At 33.5% G+C, this 22,065-nt stretch overlaps 1 protein-coding gene across 1 annotated transcript in view; it reads right to left on the minus strand.

The window, feature by feature from the left end:
• Nucleotides 1–18,851, minus strand: part of LOC121392382 (ankyrin repeat domain-containing protein 17-like) — a gene marked incomplete at its 3' end in the record, with an annotated part of 30,323 nt that extends 11,472 nt beyond the window's left edge. Inside the window, 11 exon segments of the mRNA XM_041523615.1 lie at nt 4,661–4,776; nt 5,116–5,279; nt 5,512–5,617; nt 7,082–7,442; nt 7,445–7,711; nt 8,339–8,431; nt 9,306–9,468; nt 15,559–15,685; nt 16,162–16,265; nt 16,607–16,882; nt 18,582–18,851. Coding sequence (XP_041379549.1) covers nt 4,661–4,776; nt 5,116–5,279; nt 5,512–5,617; nt 7,082–7,442; nt 7,445–7,711; nt 8,339–8,431; nt 9,306–9,468; nt 15,559–15,685; nt 16,162–16,265; nt 16,607–16,882; nt 18,582–18,851 — 2,047 coding nt within the window.
• Nucleotides 18,852–22,065: the final 3,214 nt, after the last annotated feature.

Below are 22,065 nucleotides of genomic sequence, written 5' to 3' on the forward strand. Positions count from 1 at the left end.
CATTTAAGTCGGTGATGTCACTTAGTTGCCCAACCCCAGTTCATTCGATGTTCAATCCATCTAATAAAATCCACTAGTGCTAATTGTTGATGTTGTAGTTTATTATCAAGAGATGATCGAACAGCTACCATTTAACAAACTGAAATTTTCTGTGTAGACTCTCTAAGGGTCATTTGGTGGCTCTTCTGTTCTTTTTCTTCACACTTCTAGAACTACCACTTCTTGAGAGTACAGCAACTACAATAATATTTATACCATAATATTACAATGAAGTCAGAAAGTATTACGGTACCTTGATTGGAACTTGATATTGAAGGTGTAGGTACTTCGTTGACATTACCAAATTATGTATGATCCAATTGAATAACAGCATCACTGTTTCCCTACATGAAAATATTATACAGTATCTATATGAAACACTCTTAATTTTATTAATTCTGTCTAAAACAAATCTATTATAATCTAGGCAGCCGAACAAGACAAGCAGAAAGAATAAATTTCAAGTTATTTTATAACCTGCATGGCATACGTAAGATGTCAGCCAGTTTTTGGACCAGTATTATATAATTTTATGTTTATGTTTGCTTAATGTCATTTCACGAACAATTATTGAGCAAACGGAAATGTGACATGTGTAGCTAATGGTAAATAGAAATTACCAACCTAGAATACATACAATCTATGAATGTGGGATAATAGATATTGCCAATTAAAACAAAATTGCCAAATATGTAACTGATGAATGTTAATTAAATTTTGTGTGCTAACAGCAAATGACGAATAATCAGTGATATTTATTTCCATTTTTGTGTAATTGGGTACATATAATAATTATTATATAGGAATGACATAGGTGGATATAAATGGTCTGTCTCACATAGTAAAGGCTTACAAATATAATATTGATAAGTAAAACTACAAATGAATTCTAATGAAAAAAAAATAGGTTTAGGTATGTTCCTATTTGTTATCTCCCGACTTGATCTCCAAGTTTAAAGAACAGTCTGAGAAAGAAGCAGCATTTCTACAATATTTAACTTTATGTTGCAAAATTTATAGTTACTTCAAAATTGAAAAAATTGAAACTTTTTTGTACATCGGTATATTTGAAATAATGGATGACCTTTTTAAGATACGTTTTCTAAAAGTCTATAGTTTATAGTGACAGGCAGTCTTAAATTATTATCTGCTTTCCTTCCAACATCTCTTTATGGTGTACTTTAAAAAACATACTTAATACATACTAAATGATATTTAATAAATAGATTCAAGTTTACAACACCACGCCTTAATATAATATATAGAATTGATCATGAATGAACAGCTGTATATATATATGATATATATGGCCACCTTGTATAAGGTATTAACCAAATTGTGTTATGTAACAACTCCATATATATATATACACAACTGTACAGATGAACTTTTTCTCAAATTGGGTTCAATACCATCATTATAATAATTATTTACAATACCAACCTTGTGTTCTGTTGTCAACTAAATGGTTGTCATATGAAAGGTCCTAATGGATATCAAACTTCTTTTTTTGACTTCTTCGACCCAGTTTTTTTTTTACCTAACTTTTAGCAGCAGCCATCCTCGATTGGACCACCCTGATTTGATAGGCACTGCAAGAAGAGTTGACAGTGTTTAACCCACCTCACCCCACCATAACATAAAAAAAAAAAAAACCCATATCGCAATTAGCCCCGTCACCCCATCCCCCACTTCGCAATTTCAAATCACATCACAGACCAATCGTAATACATTAGCATATTCCACTTTCATTCGAACATTTGGGTTATTTTCTGACTGGTTTACTGATGGGGAATACGTTATGCCATACATTTCATCAGCACTTCTGTAAACTCTGCTTTAGAAGGTCGTTCAAAGGATGTCTCGTCAATACATCCTTCAATACTTTACGAACTTCCTTTTTATCGTGTATTCTCTGGGGGGGACGACCTGCCATGGTTGATACAGAGGCGGTTGTCCCCCAAGACTAAGGCCAAGTCTGGCCTTAGTCCTGACCTACTTCGTTCGTTATCAGCTAGAAATGCGTAGAAGGTAACTAACCACTCCCACTAAGGAGGAGTTATAATAGATCATAGCTAACTTTTATTTAGTATTCAGTTAGAAAATAACTCGGTATGTGTAGATTAATAGAACGAAAAATCAATTTGTCCAGAAAATGTATCCTCAAAAAACTTCTTTCTTCTTTCCTTCAACTTGAACTAAACTTTGGAGAGTCCACAAAATCGGTCCAATAATACAAGCTATAATGATAAGACCCAAAATATAATGTAAATAATCTGAGAAACTGATCAGCTAAAAAATTAGGAAATAAGTAAACATAATCCAATATGAAAAAACACACTTGTTGCAATGAAAGGTGTCATGAAACATTTTTACCATATACATGATTACTACATGGTACAGGAATCTCTACCCAAAAATTTGGTATGGAAGTATTTTTTAATTATATTAACATGACTGTATAGGAGAATGTATGAATTAATAATGAAGAGACGATAATAAGATAGGAAGTAGTGGGGACTGAATTAATAAGTTCATTTGATAAGGCAATGATCCATAAATAAAACAGAATGATACCAGTTGGACAAACAGATAGAAATTAAATAGATCTTACCAGTTGTTTATTGCCTGTAATAATAATGATAATATCTTTCAAATAGTATATGAATATGTCAAAATATGAGGAGATATGAGATGAAATAATACAATAGAATGAAACAACTTGAATGAATGTAAAGACATATTAGATAGATACCATCCTCCCTATTTAGTAGAGAGAGTAATACATACTCTTCATAATTAACTGGTAATGTAACTGCTATAGTAAAATGGATCTCTTATAACTAATACTATTAAGTTTGTGGTTTCTTATTTTATTACATAGACATGATCCATTGATGTGAGATATACTAAGTCTAACAACGAGGTCAAACTTTACATACAAACAAACTTGATAAACAAGTATTCAACTATTAAGAAACTGAATATATCATATATATTATATTATAGATAACATATTTAGCATTGTAGACGTTAAAATGCTTTATTTTTTATTAACATGTCCTAATATGAGATATGTGAAGAAAATCTATTATCTTCAAGTATCTTTTTTCTTAACTCTGTCAATGATACTAAACCAAACAAAATCCAAATAGTCTGAGAAAGAAATCAAAAAAACTAAAGAGCAAAAAAAATAGAAAATAAATCAATGAATACTATATGAATAGTTGTATTAGATATATTAGAAAATATTGGACATTTACATGAAATTATTTAGCTAATATATGTATCTTGTATCTTTAATCCATCTTGTATCTATGTACTCAGATAACCTCACCCATTCATTTTTCAGTCCATCTAACATGTGTCCATTGGCCCATTATCCATCCTCACATCCATCTGTCTGTCTGTCCATCTACCCCATTAATCTATTCATCCATCCATCCACTCAATTTATCTAACATGTTGATAGTTTTATCCCCAATACTCGTTACTGTTAATATTCCAATAGATATAACTCCATGTAAAAGATGTACAAGGATACTATAAAGAAACATAATTTACTAAGTACAAAATACAGTGGTGTCTTCCATAGTCAGCCTCACACCCTTTAAAGGGAGGGGCTAATTATGTCAACATTTTTTTGTTACATTTTATATATAATATAACACTGTTGAAGTGAGCAGCACATATTTGTAGGCGGGTCTTACTATAACAGTTCTTAAAAATCTTGATTGCTGCAGAGAATAAGGAAGTTCTCAAGCTCAAGGCCTCAGAGAATAAGCTCATATAAAACCATTTATATATATGGTCTTATATATACTGAGTATCTAAGCTCTGTTTGAAGAGTGCTCGATGTCCGTTTAGACAGAGCGGGTTAGAACAGAATTCTGTTCTAGTCTATATATATATATATAGGCACATATAATGTTGGTGCTGCTGTGTAAGAGACTGGATTATTACTAACCTAATGAAGACTAAACTATATATCTGTCCTGGTTGTGTGTTCAAACTGTTTAATTTCATTTTATTGGAAAAACACATAATTATGACCTAAATTATATATATTATAGTATAACCAACTTTTATTAATAATGAGAAACAAAATTATACTATAAAATTAACTAATAGTCACACTTATAATAGTAATATTAATTAACATTACAGTGTATACTTTTTTAACTTCTTTCTTATTGTGCCATGTTTCACACACACGGTATTTCTAATGTATGAGTAGGGTTTAAGATGTATGGAGTGATGAATGAAAGTATGGGACATTGGGGACTTGGCAATTGTAATCTCATTTGTTTTGCCTCCCTCTTGATAGCGTATCTTGAATCTTCATAAGTCTTTATATCCTGTTAGTTTCATCTGTTGTTTGTAATGGATGCAGGTATGGTATTTTTTCATCTGGTGTGATATGTGAATTGAGGGATTCGTTCTTTTCTCTTTTGTTGCCTTCTAATTGTGCTCTTGTCTGACCTCCATATTTGGTTAGTAGGTCACTAATATTCACTTTTTTAATATCATTAGCTTCCATCTAATGGTGTCCCTCTTTTAGCAATAACATTAGGATTAGCATTTCGCTCTAAAAGTGTCTCTACTATTGTGAAAGATTTACCTCCTCTTACTACAGCAAAGAACAAAGGGGTGAACTCCCAAAACCTTTCTTGTTTATTAACATCAGCTCCAGCTTGTATGAGAGCATCTACTATATCAACATTCCACATGATGAAGCTACCATGAGTGGAGTAAGACCAAGTACCAGTGGTAGTATCTGGACTATCTGATGTTTTCGTTATGACTGTGCTAAATCTCCTTTAACACATGAGTCTAGTAGTTCTCTCTGATCATTAGTGATGTGTGTGGAAGTTTGTTTGAGGAGTAAGGTAATGAGAGTAGGGTGACCACCATAACATGATGCTACTACTCCTTTTTCAATCTCATCAGTAGTGGGTTTAACTTTATCTAAGAGCACATCAACAAGGTCTCTGTTACCACTATAAGCTGCTAATGAAAATGCTGTTGATCCATCAATGCAACCAACTGAGGATCCTGCTTTTGATTGTAATAAACATTCCACCAACTTCAAGATGACCATTTTCACAAGCTACCATTAGGGCATTGTAACCATTTTCATTTCGAATACTAACATCTGCATCCCATTGGAGAAGTAGTTTAACAGCCTGAGTATGACCATTAAAACTAGCTACAATTAAGGCAGTCAATCCATCTTCTTCCTGAGTATTAATGTCAGCATGTTCTTTTTCAGCAATAGTTCAACAACCTGGTGATGACCAGTTTAAACTAGCTATCATTAGGTCAGCATGTCCATCTCAACAACCTTTTCATCCTGTTGATTAATGTCAGCATGTTCTTTCAAGTAGTAGTTCAACAACCTGGTGATGACCATTGTCACTAGCTAGCATTAGGGCAGTCCATCCATTTTCATTCTGAGTATTAAATGTCAGCATGTTCTTTAAGTAGTAGTTCAACAACCTGGAGATGACCATTGTGACTAGCTAGCATTAGGGCAGTCCATCCATTTTCATTCTGAGTATTAATGTCAGCATGTGTTCTTTAAGTAGTAGTTCGCCAACCTGGTGATGACCATTTTGACTAGCTAGCATTAGGGCAGTCCATCCATTTTCATTCTGAGTATTAATGTCAGCATGTTCTTTAAGTATAGTTTCAACAACCTGGTGATGACCATTACAACTCGCTATCATTAGGGCAGTACATCCATTTTTCTCCTGAGTATTGATGTCAGCATGTTCTTTAAGTAGTAGTTCAACAACCTGGTGATGACCATTAAAACTTGCTATCATTAGGGCAGTCCGTCCAATTTTCATTCTGAGTATTAATGTCAGCATGTTCTTTAAGTAGTAGTTCAACAACTTGGTGATGACCATTGTGACTAGCTATCATTAGGGCAGTCCATTCACTTTCACCCTGTTGATTAATGTTGGCATGTTCTTTAAGTAGTAGTTCAAACGACTTGGTGATTATCATTTTCACTAGCTACCATTAGGGCAGTCCATTCCATTTTTCTTCTGAGTATTAATGTCAGCATGTTCTTTAAGTAGTAGTTCAACAACTTGGTGATGACCATTTTTACTAGCTAGCATTAGGGCAGTCCATCCATTTCCATTCTGAGTATTAATGTCAGCATGTTCTTTAAGTAGTAGTTTGACAACCTGGTGATGACCATTGTGACTAGCTATCATTAGGGCAGTCCATTCATTTTCATCCTGTTGATTAATGTTGGCATGTTTCTTTAAGTAGCAGTTCAACGACCTGGTGATTATCATTATTACTAGCTAGCATTAGGGCAGTCCATCCATCTCCTTCTTCCTGAGTATTGATGTTTAGCATGTTCTTTCAGTAGTAGTTCAACAACCTGGTGATGACCATTGTGACTAGCTATCATTAGGCAGTCCATCCATTTTCATCCTGGTGATTAATGTTGGCATGTTCTTTTAAGTAGCAGTTCAACAACGACCTGATGATTATCATTTTCACTAGCTACCATTAGGGCAGTCCATCCATCTTTTTTCTGAGTATTAATGTCAGCATGTTCTTTGAGTAGCAGTTCAACACCTGGTGATGACCATTTTGACTAGCTAGCATTAGGGCAGTCCATCCATCTTTTTCCTGAGTATTAACGTCAGCATGTTCTTTCAGCAATAGCTTAAACAACTTGCGTATGACCATTTAAACTAGCTAGCATTAGGCCAGTCCATTCATTTTTTCTTCCTGAGTACTTATGTTGGCATGTTCTTTGAGTAGTAGTTCAACAACCAGGGTATGACCATTTTGACTAGCTAACATAAGGGCAGTCCTTCCATCTTTTTTTCTGAGTATTAACATCAGCATGTTCTTTGAGTAATAGTTCAACAACCTGATGATGACCGTCTTGACTAGCTATCATTAGTGCAGTCCATCCATCTTTTTCCTGAGTATTAATGTCAGCATCTTCTTTTAGCAATAGTTCAACGACATGAGTATGACCATTTAAACTAGCTAGCATTAGAGCTGTCACTCCGTCTTTTCTTTCTGATGATTAATGTTGGCATGTTCTTTAAGTAGCAGTTCAACAACCTGGGTATGACCATTTAAACTAGCTATCATAAGGGCAGTCCACCCATCTTTATTCTGAGTACTAATATCAGCATGTTCTTTCAGTAATACCTCAACAACCTGGAAATGAACATTTTGACTAGCTACCATTAAGGGAGTCCACCCATCTTTATCTTGAGTATTAATGTCAGCATGCTCTTTCAGTAATAGCTCAATGATTTGAATATGACCATTTTCACTAGCTATCATTAAGGCAGTCGCTCCATTTTTTCTCTGAAGATTAATGTCTGCATGCTCTTTGAGTAATATTTCAACAATCTGGAATGTCCATTTTGACTAGCTATCATTAAGGCAGTCGTTCCGTCATTCGCCTGAAGATTAATGTTTGCATTCTCTTTGAGTAATAGTTCAACAACTTGGGTATGACCATTTTGACTAGCTACTAATAAGGCAGTCACTCCATCATTTGTCTGGAGATTAATTTCTGCATGGTCTTTGAGTAATAGTTTGACAACTTGGGTATGACCACTTTCACTAGCTAACATTAAGGCAGTCGCTCCGTCATTCATCTGAAAATTAATGTCTGCATGCTCTTTGAGTAATAGTTCAACAACTTGGGTATGACCATTTTGACTAGCCTTCATTAGTGCAGTCCATCCATTTTTCATTCTGAGCATTAACATCTGCATTATCTTTGAGTAGTAATCCAACAACCTGAGGATGACCATTAGAAACTAGCCCACATTATGGCTGTCATTTCACTTTCATCTTGGATCTTAACTCCAACCTGCTCTTTGAGACATTGAACAACTTCTACATGACCATAATAGCTTGCAAACATTAAGCTAATTGTATCCATTCACTCTGAACATCTATTTCTTTAAAAGTAATTTGACAATGTCAGTATGACCATTCATGCTATCCAGTAGTACCATTACCATTTTTGCTTGCATGTCATCAATGTCTGCATGCTCTTTAAGTAGTAGTTTTAGCAACCTGAGTATGACTACTTTGACTAGCAAACATTAGACAAATCATTGCATTTTCATCTTGGATATCATCAACATGTTTCTCCAAGTAGTTCCATAACCTGTGTATAAACATTTTGAATGGCTAACATTATAGCAGTGTGTCCATCTTGATTTTGAATATATAACATCTGCGTGGTTCTTTCAATAAGAGTTCAACAACCTGAATATGGCCATTTTTACTAGCTAGCTTAAAGCTGTCTCTCCATTTTCATCCTGAATATTGATATCTACATGTTCTTTAATTAGTAATTCAACAATATCAATATTGCCATCTCTGGCAGCTTCAAAATGTTATTATTGGTTTGAAGACTGACATCAATCTCCATTAGGAAGGACACTAGTTTGTGATTTTCAGTCTCTATAGACCCTTTGAAGAGCATATCTGAAGCTAAAACTATGGTTGTAATCTTCTATTAAAATAGGTAGATCACCAATATAAACTTCATAAACACCAACCTGATACATGAACTCTCTTTGATTTATTGCAATGACTATAAGACTGTCTAACTGAGACTTGGGAACTACAAACTTACAAACACATGATGATCCTTCCTTCTCAATTACAATGTGATTCAGAAAATGACTCTCCTTAGAAAATGAGTAATTAAGAAATTTGTGTACATGGGCTACATTTTTCTGTTGCCATTGTTCGTGAAACTTAATGATCATTGTACATGTCCTTGTTGTAGTAACTGTGGTTGAAGTAATGGTATGTGTTTTTAATAGCCTGTACAAACAACTGTAGTTGAGTACTTTTCTTCAAAACCCTTAACCATACTAATGTAGTCTTGTAAACGATTTTGAAGTTTACCTCCAATAAACTTATCTATTATTTTCCTTAATAGGTCTACATTTAAGAAATAGTAATGAGGTTGGAGAACATTTAAGAGGTGGTCTATATTGTCCACTTTTAATTCAGCGTCCCCAAGATAATGATGAAGAAATTCTATGACATCAACAAGAAGACAGTTTCTTCTGTTATTAGTTTCTGTAGACTTGATAGAATTGCTGCATTAAGAATTGTAAAGCTATCACAGATTTTCAAGAGTGGCTCAAGTACCTCTTCCTCACTTTTCTTGATCTTCATAACATTAAACTGTTTCTAACAATTTACAGATATCTTCTCTTCCTTCTTCTCTTACTTTATCACAATACTCTGGTCATTAATAAAGACATTGAGTTGAGCACCAGCTTTAAGTAGTTGTTCTATAACTTGAAGTGACTTGTGTCCTGTTATAGCATATACTAGTGGACTGTACCCATCATTGTCTGTACTGTTGACATTAGCTCCTGCTTGTAGGAGGACTTGTACTGTCCTCTGTATGTCCACAAGATGAGGGCTATCATAAGAGGAGTGATATCATTGACTAGTGTACAATTGATATTGACATTGGTGTCCACAAATATGGCTTTTTTATGGGTATCAAGATCTCCTTCGGGGCACATAAAACAAAAAGTTGGAATTCATCTGGTCTAATGATATCAAGTAGTTTTACTAATAAACTGATAATAATTTGAGAGTGTCCATATTGAGATGCTGTAGTAAGAGCTGATGTTACTGCACTTATTTTCTGGCTCTCTGCTAGATGTTCTAGTAACATTTCCACAATCTCAATAGAATTTTGACCGTGTAGCTACAGTGAGTGCTGTATCATCATTTCTGTTAGTGATAAGGGATCAGCATTATATTGAAGCAATAACCTGACAATATCAGAGTGATTATTATGACATGCTATATGATAGCTGTGTTACCATCATTTCTTTGTATATCAGGATTAGCCCCAGCCTGGAGTAGGTAATAAATTATAGTGTAGGAGTTTTGTGTCACATGCTAGCATCAATGCAGTGTAGCCAGTGTTATCTTGAATGTTAACATTAGCTCCAATTGATACTCGTGTTTGTACAACTTGTTCATGTCCACCTTTACTAGCTAGCATAAGTGCTGTCATACCTTCTTCATTGTAATAATCGATGTTGCCTCCTAACTTCAGCAGAAATTGTAGAGCTTCAATATTACCAGCTTTTGTAGCTTCAGAAGAGCTAACTCAAATGTAAAGTTCATATTCTCATCTTCTTCTAGGACACGACTTGCCATTAATTGTTAGACCAAAGATACCAATGAGACGCATAACTGTTAGCTTGCTTTGAGCATAAGCTATGAGACAATCAACTTTTGATTCATGGACAAAATATTTAATACCGAACTGAGCCTGTCTCTATTTCAATATACTTCAAAATTGATTTTGACTTGTGAGGTAGTAAATGTCCTATTAGTAGATAAAGTGGCTTCAATGTTAGCTTCATACCATGGATTATGGTAATTCAATTTGAATATGTGGCATGTTCGCTAGATTTGTCTGATAGGGAAGTATATTTTTTTTAAGATCATTTTTAAGACGTTGTTTGACTGTAGCAATGAACGAAGGTTTCTTAGCATTAACCATATGTTCTTTGAGTTCAATGACGAGGCTCTTGTCATCCCAAAGTATTCATATTCAAAAACATTTCACTCATATCCACAATTAACTACAGTCTAAAAAGTCAAAATGTGGATGTAGTTTTTAGAAAATTTCATCCAAGTCAACAATGCTTCCAGTTGCCCAACCCAGTTCATTCGATGTTCAATCCATCTAATAAAGTCCACTAGTACTAGTTTTTGATGTTGTAGTTTATGATCAAGTTTGCTGATCGAACAGTAACCTTAGCTTGCTAAATGTTCATGTTGACTCTCTAATGCTGTTTGGAGTTCTTTCTTCCTTTTCTTCATCTTCTAGCCTTACTTTTTCTGTAGTATTGCCACTACCTATATAGAATGATAATATACAAATAATAAAAATGATGACAATCCCAAAAATTGAAACAAGATAGTCATAACATATTATACACACAAATTCATACAAAATCCCTACACATAAGTACTCTGGAAACAATAAAGTAAGAAATGTATACAGTAGGTTACTTATACAGGATCTATATGTACAATGTATTATGACTATCTTGTATCATTATGTTTTTGCATTGTCATCCCTATATCCACTTTCATTTTTTAAAATGTTTTAATTACTCTTTTTATAAACAATAATTGTTTTTTATATTATGGATATATATATATATATATATATATATATATATATATATATATATATATACATTTATATATTATATAATTAATGAAGTCATGATTGTGTAATCTGTATACATTTAGTATAGGTACAAGATAATTTGTGAAAAAACATTTTTTTTGAATGATTGTATTGTATTTTGAAGTGATGTAATGGTTGAGTTCAGGAAACGTAGTATTTTTGTTATTGTTTGTATAGTTGCTATGTATTTATGTATTTAAGTCAGTGTTTATATAAATATACAGTATGAGTGTGTTTCATGATGTGTCTGTTGCTATGGAAACAGTGAACAAATATAATATAATTATAAAATCATCCTAAGTTGAGGGACTGAGTTAGTGGTAACTTTAAAGATTACAATGAGTTGGTAGAAACCATGGACCTTGTATCTGGTAGTGACATCAGGTCTATACATCAGTAAATAACTTTTGTCTGCATATATTGTAGGCTCAAATCTATACCTGTTCAGGCAAAAATGAGTTAAGTTAATTTCTAAAGGAATTGTACCATTATTAAGAGAGCACAGTGAAATAGTTTTCCTAGAATCTCTCAGAGGAGTAGCTACATCCCAAACAGCTAGCCTCGTATGATTTAATACTTTATTTATGTAAAGTAGTCTATTATTCTATCTATTCCAGAATGGTGCTAATAGGTTCTGATAATCATCACACTATGAATTAGTGTATAAGAAAACTCACCTAAACTCATAGATTAGAGTATATGATGTTTACATGAATATATGGTATGTATGTTTATAGACATAATATAGTAATATATTGAACTTTATTTTATAATACTTCTATACATTTATAGATTTTGTATCCATGGAGGAGTGCATGCTTGTTACAGCTTGTTTAGCTTGATTACAATAATTTCACAAATAACAGGTTAACTAACAAATTATTGGAGTATTTTAAGTCATGCCAGAAATGTACCAAAAGACTAGCTATGTCTTTCAATATACAAAATCAATAGAATATACCTTGTTATGTACTTTACTAAACTATTATACTACATTGATAATTATTTTAAAGTACTAGTATATAATGAACTATATATAGTAGATACCTTCATCTTTAATATCTGTTGTCTTCTTAGTGTAGTAGCTATACCCTTATCACCACAATTCTCAACAGCTGAAATGAGTTTTCTTCCCACAAGGAGCAGTACCATTTGTAATCCACCATTGTAACCTTCTTCTAAGCAAAGTGGTAGTCTTGATCAATACTGACCATTTTCTTGAATCTTCTTCTCTCCTCCAATGACACACCTAGAAAACTAGTGAGTTTAGTCCATTTATCTTCAACAACAAAACCACTCTTAACAGAAATCGTAGAGCATTGTTTGATGTCAACTCTATTGAAGTAAATTGAATTATCATCCTCATCAGTTATATGTTTTAAAAAAACGTTACTGACCCCCCTGTTTTAGGTCCAGGTTGAGTTCAACATCACCTGATAAAAATTAGGAGAAGTAGAGAAAACAAAACTAGAGAAAATATCAAAGTACCACCAGGTCCACACCCTCATCTCCTGACATCAATAGTGACTTTATCCATGCCAGGGGTATCAGTGGTAGAAGGAGTCTTTTTAGTAGTATATGGTATATGATGACAATACCATGAAAACCCAATACTAGCTCTCCATTGAGAGATATCAAATCATAATGACCTACAAACAATCATATATTAAAAGACAACTTGTTTCAACATATTTAGTTACCTTTTGTTCCTGTCTGTACACACATACAATGTAATATCAACACTTTATTATATACTCAACAGAAAGACTATAGACTAGTAGAAATTAAGTAGCTGTCAATGACAGAAAGATAAGAAGAAACAATAAGTAACAATAACACAATTAAACAGCTATCAGATAGAAAGCTAGGAAACAGGAAGTTTTTATTTCTCATACATATGTTAGGATTCAAGTTAGCTCCTCCTGTTGAGGGAGGGGCTCATTTAACAGCAAAGTTTTAAATTGTCCTGTATCCATTTAATCTGAAGTAATATTATAGTTAATTATCTTGTTAATTTAATTACCAACTACAAGCCAAAAAAATTCTGTTACTGTATATCACTACATGTAGTTCAATATATACTATTATCACTTCATTATCCTTACAAATTGTACAACTTTAAAAGACTATTCTGTATCCATAGTATTTATATTATTATATATATGTATATGAATGTTGGTCTAAATAAAATCCAAATAAATTTCTCTATATAATTATAGTTACATATCCAGCCCATTTTTTCAAGATCAATAGTTTATTAATAATTTTTCTACATATTTGTCTGTTTATAATCATGTGTTCAAACTGTTTATTAGTAATTACTATCTTTTTTTTCTTTAACTCTCTCATGATACTGAACAAAACCAAGCCCAAATAAATAGTCTGAGACAGATCAACTAAAGAGCAAAGAGCTAGAAAATAAATCATGAAATAATATGTGAAGGAGGTGTATTAAATATATGAAATATTGGACACTTACATTAAATTACCTAGTAAATATATGTATCTTGCATCTTACATCCATCCATCTTGTATCTATGTACTCAGATAACCCCACCCATTTCATTTTTCAGTCCATTTAACATGTGTCCATTGGGCTGTATCCATCCATCCACTCTGTCTGTCTGTCATCTATCAATTAATCTATTCATCCATCCATCCACTCATTCATCTAACCTGTTTTGATAGTCTTATTCCCATTATCATTACTGTTAATATTCCAATAGATATAACTCCATGTAAAAGGATCCTGGACACACCTTAATTTACAATAAGCACTATATATATATATTACACAAAAGAAGTATGACCATATCCATCTTTTAAAATTTACTCTCTGAAGACACTCTGTAATTTTAAGACCAGCAGTATACTAGTTGTAGCACATGTTACACTTTTCTCTAGTTTACCCAGTATAAAGTACAATGTGCCTAAAATAAATTATCACACACATATATTAGGTACACAGGATTAGTGAACAAAAATTGATGAACATGTGGCTATAAATACATGTGGTACTGTTCTACCTTTATCTTAGATGACTAATTAAACACTTCCATTGTGATTTCCTGGAGAAAGTTTGACATTATTCCGTTCCATAGTCAGCCCACCCCTTTTAAGGGAGGGTTGACTAATAACTACATTATTGTTACTTATATCTTACTATAACAGTCTTAAAAATCTTGATTACTGCACAGATAATGGAAGTCTCAAGCTCAAAGCCTCAGAGAATAAGTTCATATCAAACCAGTTATATATATAGTCTATTATATATATATTATACATCAAGCCTCTTATCAAGTAAGTATATAATATTATATTTATAATTATTTTTGTAGTTGCTAAAGAAGCTTTATGTGTTTGTTCCTGTTAATAGAAGTTGACATCTCTTATAATAAACTATTGAATATTCCCTCACTTCATTACTCTAGTCAAACAATATCTGTACATATATAGTATGTAAGTGGATGTATTCAGTAGATGGACAATATGAACCTAAATAACAAGAATAAAATGTTATAGTAAAACCTGTCCTAAGATTATTTTTTGATGATACTGCTGTTGCTCTAAGGGACTGGATTATTAACTTTGAAGACTAGATAGAACTACATATCTGTCATGATTGTGTGTTCAAACTGTGTATTAATATTCACTTCCTATTGGAAACACAATAATTATGACCTAAGTTATAAACCAAAACTTTTATTGATAATGAGAAAAACAGATTATATTTAAATTAAAATAATAATCAACAATTATAATAGTAATATTAATTAACAATTATAATAGCACGTGTATACCGCTAAGAGTGTGCTTCTTTGACTTCTTTCTTGTATCATGTTTCACACTGGTATTTTCTAAATGTCCTGAGTAGGATTTAAGATGTATGGATGGAGTGAATGTAGTATGGACATGGGACTTGGTATCTGTAATCTCTTTTGTTTCATCTCTCTCTTGATAGTGTAACCATCTCCATAAGTTAATGTCTTGGTTAGTTCGTGAGTTGGTTGTAGTGGTTTAACTGATGTATTTAGTTCATCTAATGCTAGTAATGATGACATGTGATGTTTTTTGTTTCTTTCTCTTTTGTTCCCTCTAATTGTACTCTTGTTTGTCCTCCAAATTTACTTAGTAGTTCACTAATATTTTCCTGTTTAATTTCATTAGCGTCATCTAATGGTGTCCTCTTGTTAGCAATAACATTAGAATTAGCATTTTCTCTCTAAGAGTGTCTCTACTATTGTGAATGATTTACCTCCTCTTACTGCAAAAAACAAAGGAGTGAATCCCCAATGACTTTCTTGTTTATTAACATCAGCTCCAGCTTGTATGAGAGCATCCACTATATCAACATGTCCACATGATGAAGCTACCATGAGTGGAGTAAGACCAAGTACCAGTGGAGTATCTGGACTATCTGATGTTTTCGTTAAAACTGTGGCTAAATCTCCTTTAACACATGAGTCTAGTAGTTCTCTCTGATCATTAGTGAGGTATGGAAGTTTGTTTGAGAGGAGACAAGTAGGGTAGGGTGACCACCATAACATGATAGTACTACTACTGCTTTTTCAATCTCATCATAGTGGGTTGAACTTTATCTAAGAGTATATTAACAAGATCTCTGTTACCACTATAAGCTGCTGCTAATGAAAATGCTGTTGATCCATCATATGCTAACAAGTGAGGATCTATTTGTGATTGTAATAAGCATTTTGCAACTTCAAGATGTCCGTTCTGACTAGCTAGCATTAGGGCATTGTAATCATCTTTACTTAAAATACTAACATCTGCTTCCCATTGGAGGAAGTAGTTAAACAGCCTGAGTATGACCATTAAAACTAGCTATCATTAGAGCAGTCTGTCCATCTTCCTTCTGAGTATTAATGTCTGCATGTTCTTTGAGCAATAGTTCGATAACCTGGTGATGACCATTTTGACTAGCTAGCATTAAAGCAGACACCCCATCTTTTCTCTGGTGATTAATGTCAGCATGCTTTTTGAGCAATAGTTCTACAACCTGGTGATGACCATTTTGACTAGCTATTATTAGAGCAGTCCATCCATCTTCTTCCTGAGTATTATGCTGGCATGTTCTTTGAGTAGTAGTTCAACAAACCTGGTGATGACCATTTTGACTAGCTAGCATTAAAGCAGACACCCCATCTTTTCTCTGGTGATTAATGTCAGCATGCTTTTTGAGCAATAGTTCTACAACCTGTGATGACCATTTCGACTAGCTATTATTAGAGCACTCCGTCCATCTTTATCCTGAGTATTAATGTTGGCATGTTCTTTGAGTAGTAGTTCAACAACCTGGTGATGACCATTTCGACTAGCTATTATTAGAGCAGTCTGTTCATCATTTTCCTGAGTATTAATGTTGGCATCTTCTTTGAGTAGTAGTTCAACAACCTGGTGATGACCATTTTGACTAGCTAGCATTAAGGCAGTCCATCCATCTTTTTCCTGAATATTAATGTAAGCATGCTCTTTGAGCAATAGTTCTACAAATTTGTAATGGCCATTGTGACTAGCTACCATTAGAGGAGTCCACTCCATCATTACTCTGGAGATTAATGTTGGCATGTTCTTTGAGCAATAGTTCTACAACCTGGTGATGAGCATGGGAAAATGGCTAGCATTAGAGCAGTCCACTCCATTTTTAGTTTGAATATTAACCATTGCCTGCTCTCTTAATAAGAGTTCAATGACTTTGGAGATGACCATTTTTACTAGCTTGCATTAAAGCAGTGAATCCATCATTTGCTTGAGATTAACGTCAGCATGTTCTTTGAGCAATAGTTCTACAACCTGGTGATGACAATTTTCACAAGCTAGCATTAAAAGCAGTAAATCCATATTTTCTTGAGTATTAATGTTGGCATGCTCTTTGAGTAGTACTACTACAACCTGGTGATGACCATTAAAACTAGCTAGCATTAGAGCAGACACTCCATTTTTATCTTGGAGGTTAATGTTAGCATTTGTTATAGAGCAATAGTTCTACAACCTGGTGATGACCATAAAAAACTAGCTAGCATTAGAGCAGTCACTCCAGCTTCACTCTGAGTATTAACCTTTGCTTTATACCTTTTAATAAGAGTTCAATGATTTGGAGATGACCATGTCGACAGCTTGCATTAAAGCAGTGAATCCATCATTTACCTGGAGATTAATGTTAGCATGTCATAGAGCAATAGTTCTACAACCTGGTGATGACCATAAAACTAGCTAGCATTAGAGCAGTCACTCCAGCTTCACTCTGAGTATTAACTTTGCTTTATCTTTTAATAAGAGTTCAATGACTTGGAGATGACCATGTTGACAAGCTTGCATTAAAGCAGTGAATCCATCATTTGCTGGAGATTAATGTTGGCATGTTCTTCGAGCAATAGTTTTCTACAACCTGGTGATGACCATTCTCACAAGCTAGCATTAAAGCAGTCAATCCATGATTTTCTTGAGTGTTAATGTTGGCATGTTCTTTGAGAGTAGTAGTTTTACAACCTGGTGATGACCATCAAAACTAGCTAGCTGTAGAGCAGTTGCCCCCGTTTTCATTCTGGAGATTATGTTGCATGTTTCTTTGAGCAATAGTTTCAACAACCACTATATAAACTAGCTATCATTAGAGCATCATTCCAATTTTATCCTGGAGATTAATGTTGGCATGTTCTTTGAGTAATAGTTCAACAACCTGGGTATGACCATTATTACTAGCTAGCATTAAAGCAGTCCATCCATCTTCATTCTGAGTATTAATGTCTCATGCTCTTTGAGTAATAGGTCAATCCAACATGGGTATGACCCTACCACTAGCTAGCATTAAAGCATCCATCCCTCTTCTTTCTGAGTATTAATGTTGGCATGCGCTTTGAGCAAAAGTTCAACAACTTGATGATGACCTTTTAAAGCAGCCGCCATTAGAGCAGTCAATCCAATTTTATCCTGGGAGATTATGCTGGCATGTTCTTTGAGTAATACTTCAACAACTTGGGTATGACCATTACTACTACTAGCATTAAAGCAGTCCTTCCATTTTCTTCCTGAGTATTAATGTTGGCATGCTCTTTGAGTAATAGATCAACAACTTGAGGATGACCATATAACTAGCATACATCAGGGGAGTCAGTCCAAATTTATCCTGGAGATTAATGTTGGTATGTTTTTTTTAGCAATAGTTCAACTACCTGGGTATGACCATTACGACTAGCTAGCATTAAGGCAGTCAATCCAAATTTATCCAGGAGATTAATGTTGCATGTTCTTTGAGCAATAGTTCAACAACCTGGTAATGACCATTACCACTAGCTAGCCTTAAAGCAGTCCTCCCCTCTTCTTCCTGAATATTAATGTCTGCATGTTCTTTGAGTAGCAGTTCAACAATCTGAGCATGACCATTATAACTAGCTAACATTAGAGCTGTTGCCCCATTTTCATCCTGAATATTAATATCTACATCTTTCTTAAGTAGAAGCTCAAAAACATCAATATTGCCATCTCTGGCAGCTTCATGAAGACTTTTATTGTTAGTTTGAAGACTGACATCAATCTCCATTAGGAAGGAGGCTAACATGTCATCTTCAGTCTTGATAGAACTTTGAAGAACATATCTGAAACTAAAACTATGGTTGTAATCTTCTATTAAAATAGGTTGATCACCAAATAAACTTCATAAACACCAACCTGATACATGAACTCTCTTTGATCTATTGCAATGGCTATAAGACTGTCTAACTGAGACTTGGGAACTACAAACTTACAAACACATGATGATCCTTCCTCCTCAATTATAATGTGATTCAGAAAATGACTCTCCTTAGAAAATGAGTAATTGAGAAATTTGTGTACATGGGCTACATTTTTCTGCTGCCATTGTTCATGAAATTTGATGATCATTGTACATGTCCTTGTTGTAGTAACTGGTGGTTGAAGTAATGGTATGTGTTTAATAGCCTGTACAAACAACTGTAGTTGAGTAGTTTCTTCAAAACCCTTAACCATACTAAATATAGTCTTGTAAACGATTTTTGAAGTTTACCTCCAATAAACTTATCCATTATTTTCCTTAATAGGTCTACATTTAAGAAATAGTAATGAGGTTGAAGAACATTGAAGAGTTGGTCTATATTGTCCACCTTTAATTCAGTGTCCCCAAGATAATGATGAAGAAATTCTACAACATCAACAATGAGAACAGCTCCTTCTGTTATTAGTTTCTGTAGACTTGATAGAATTGCTTCATTAAAAATTGTAAAGCTATCACAGATTTTCAAGAGTTGTTCAAGTACCTCTTCCTCACTTTTCTTGATCTTCATAACACTAAACTGTTGTAACAATTTACAGATATCTTCTCTTCCTTCTTCTCTTACTTTTTTAACAATACTCTGGTCATTAATAAAGACATTAGGTTGAGCACCAGCTTTAAGAAGTTGTTCTATAACTTGAAGTGACTTGTGTCCTGTTATAGCATATACTAGTGGACTGTACCCATCATTGTCTGTACTATGTACATTAGCTCCTGCTTGTAAGAGGACTTGTACTGTCTCTGTATGTCCACAAGATGAGGCTATCATAAGAGGAGTAATATCATTGACTAGTGTACAATTGATATTGACATTGGTGTCATAAATATGCTTTTTTTGGTATCATGATCTCCTTCAGCACATGAAACAAAAGTTGGAATTCATCTGGTGTAATGATATCAAGTAGCTTTACTAATAAACTGATAAAAAATTTGAGAGTGTCCATATTGACATGCTGTAGTAAGAGCTGATGTTACTGCACTTGTTTTCTGGCTCTCTGTTAGATGTTCTAATAACATTTCTATTATCTCAATAGAATTTTGACGTGTAGCTACAGTGAGTGCTGTATCATCATTTCTGTTAGTAATTAGTTGGATCAGCATTGAAATTGAAGTAATAACTTGACAATATCAGAGTGATTATTATGACATGCTATTATGATAGCTGTGTCACCATCATTTCTTTGTATATCAGGATTAGCCCCAGCCTGGAGTAGGTAATTGACTATATATAGGAGTTTGTGTTACATACTAGCATCAATGCGTGTAACCATTGTTATCTTGAATGTTAATATTAGCTCCAGCTGATATTAGTGTTTCTACAACTTGTTCGTGTCCACCTTTACTAGCTAACGTAAGTGCTGTACTGCCTTCTTCATCACTATGGTCTACATCACCTCCTAACTTAATGAGAAATTGTACAGCTTCATTATGACCAGCTTTTGTAGCTTCAAGAAGAGCTGACTCAAATGTGAAGTTCATATTTTCATCACCTTCTAGGATAGGTTCACCATTAATTGTTAGACCAAAGATACCAATGAGACGCATAAACTGTAACTTGCCTTGAGCATAAGCTATGAGACAATCAACTTTTGATTCATGGACAACATATTTAATACAAACTGAGCCTGTCTCTATTTCAATATACTTCAAAATTGAATGCTTTGATTTGTGAGGTAGTAAATGTCCTATTAGCAGATAAGTGCTTCAATATTAGCTTCATACCATGGATTATGTAATTCAATGTTAATTTGAGGCATGCTTGATAAATCTCCTAGATGTGGAGCATATATGCTTTTTAGTTGGTCTTTGAGTTGTTTCACAGTAAAAGAGCAACGTAAAACTCTCAGCTTTATTCATATGTTCTTTAAGTTCAGTGACTAGGTTCTTCTTGTCTTTCCCAAAATATTCATCATTAAAAAACTTCTTCACTCACATTAACAATTATTTACAGTCTAAGAAGTCAAAATATGGATGTAGTTTTCTTAAAAAGTTCATCTAAATCATTACATTTGTTGATGTCACTCAGTTCTTCAACCCAATCTAGTTCATACTTAATAAATATTGTGACATCTTCTAATTGTAGTAGTTGATGTTGTAGTTTATTATTAAGAGTTGATCGAACAGCAACTATTAATGTACGGAAGTTTTGATGTAAATTCTGTAAAGAGGTTTCTAAGTTCCATTTCCTTCTCTTTATTTTCTACTTCTACTTTTTGTTGATGAATGCTAGAGGCTACAAGGATATATTATAATGAATACTCAAAGAAATTTATAATACCTTGGGAAGAAGTTGATTGTAGTGAAGTTGTTTGTAAACAAGTAATAGGTTTTTGAGATATTTCTGTAGCTAAAGCATGTTGTTGTGATTTTTCTAGAGTAGATTCTAAACCCTGCCTTGATGTAAACACTCCACCTACATTGGAAGTTATTATATGAATAATAACCAATGTATGCTACAAGGAACTACTTTGCAGGATTTATGTATATTTATGTACCATATTATTTATGTTATTGGGGGCAGTCAGGTAATATAGTAATTTTTATCCCAAGGGTGATTGCAGAGTAATATAGGGTTCCTATAGTTTAGTTGTAGATTAGCTATTTAATTATTATTTAATTATTCTAAGAGTACTAGTATAGTCAAAGTTTGCATCTCTCATAGTATCAAATAATCAGTGGGCTAGCAAGGCCAGGACTTGTGCCTGGATAATTACATCATACTAGAATTGATATTTATTAAAAATAAATTAATTTTAATTAACTGAAATCTAGTGCTTCTTAACAATATCCGGCTGTTTCCTCCATTAAACAGTATTGTCTTCATAAAAATACACAGTCTATTCTGTAGCCACTATCAAAACTTGATTTTTTAAAAAAATTAACCAAATCTATATAAGTAAATATTTAGTAGAACATTTTTATGACCACATTTCATGCCATGTTTATGCCATACTGACTTAGGCTA

The sequence above is a fragment of the Gigantopelta aegis genome, unplaced genomic scaffold (genome assembly GCF_016097555.1).
Source record: "Gigantopelta aegis isolate Gae_Host unplaced genomic scaffold, Gae_host_genome ctg3705_pilon_pilon, whole genome shotgun sequence".
Lineage (NCBI taxonomy): Eukaryota > Metazoa > Mollusca > Gastropoda > Neomphalida > Peltospiridae > Gigantopelta > Gigantopelta aegis.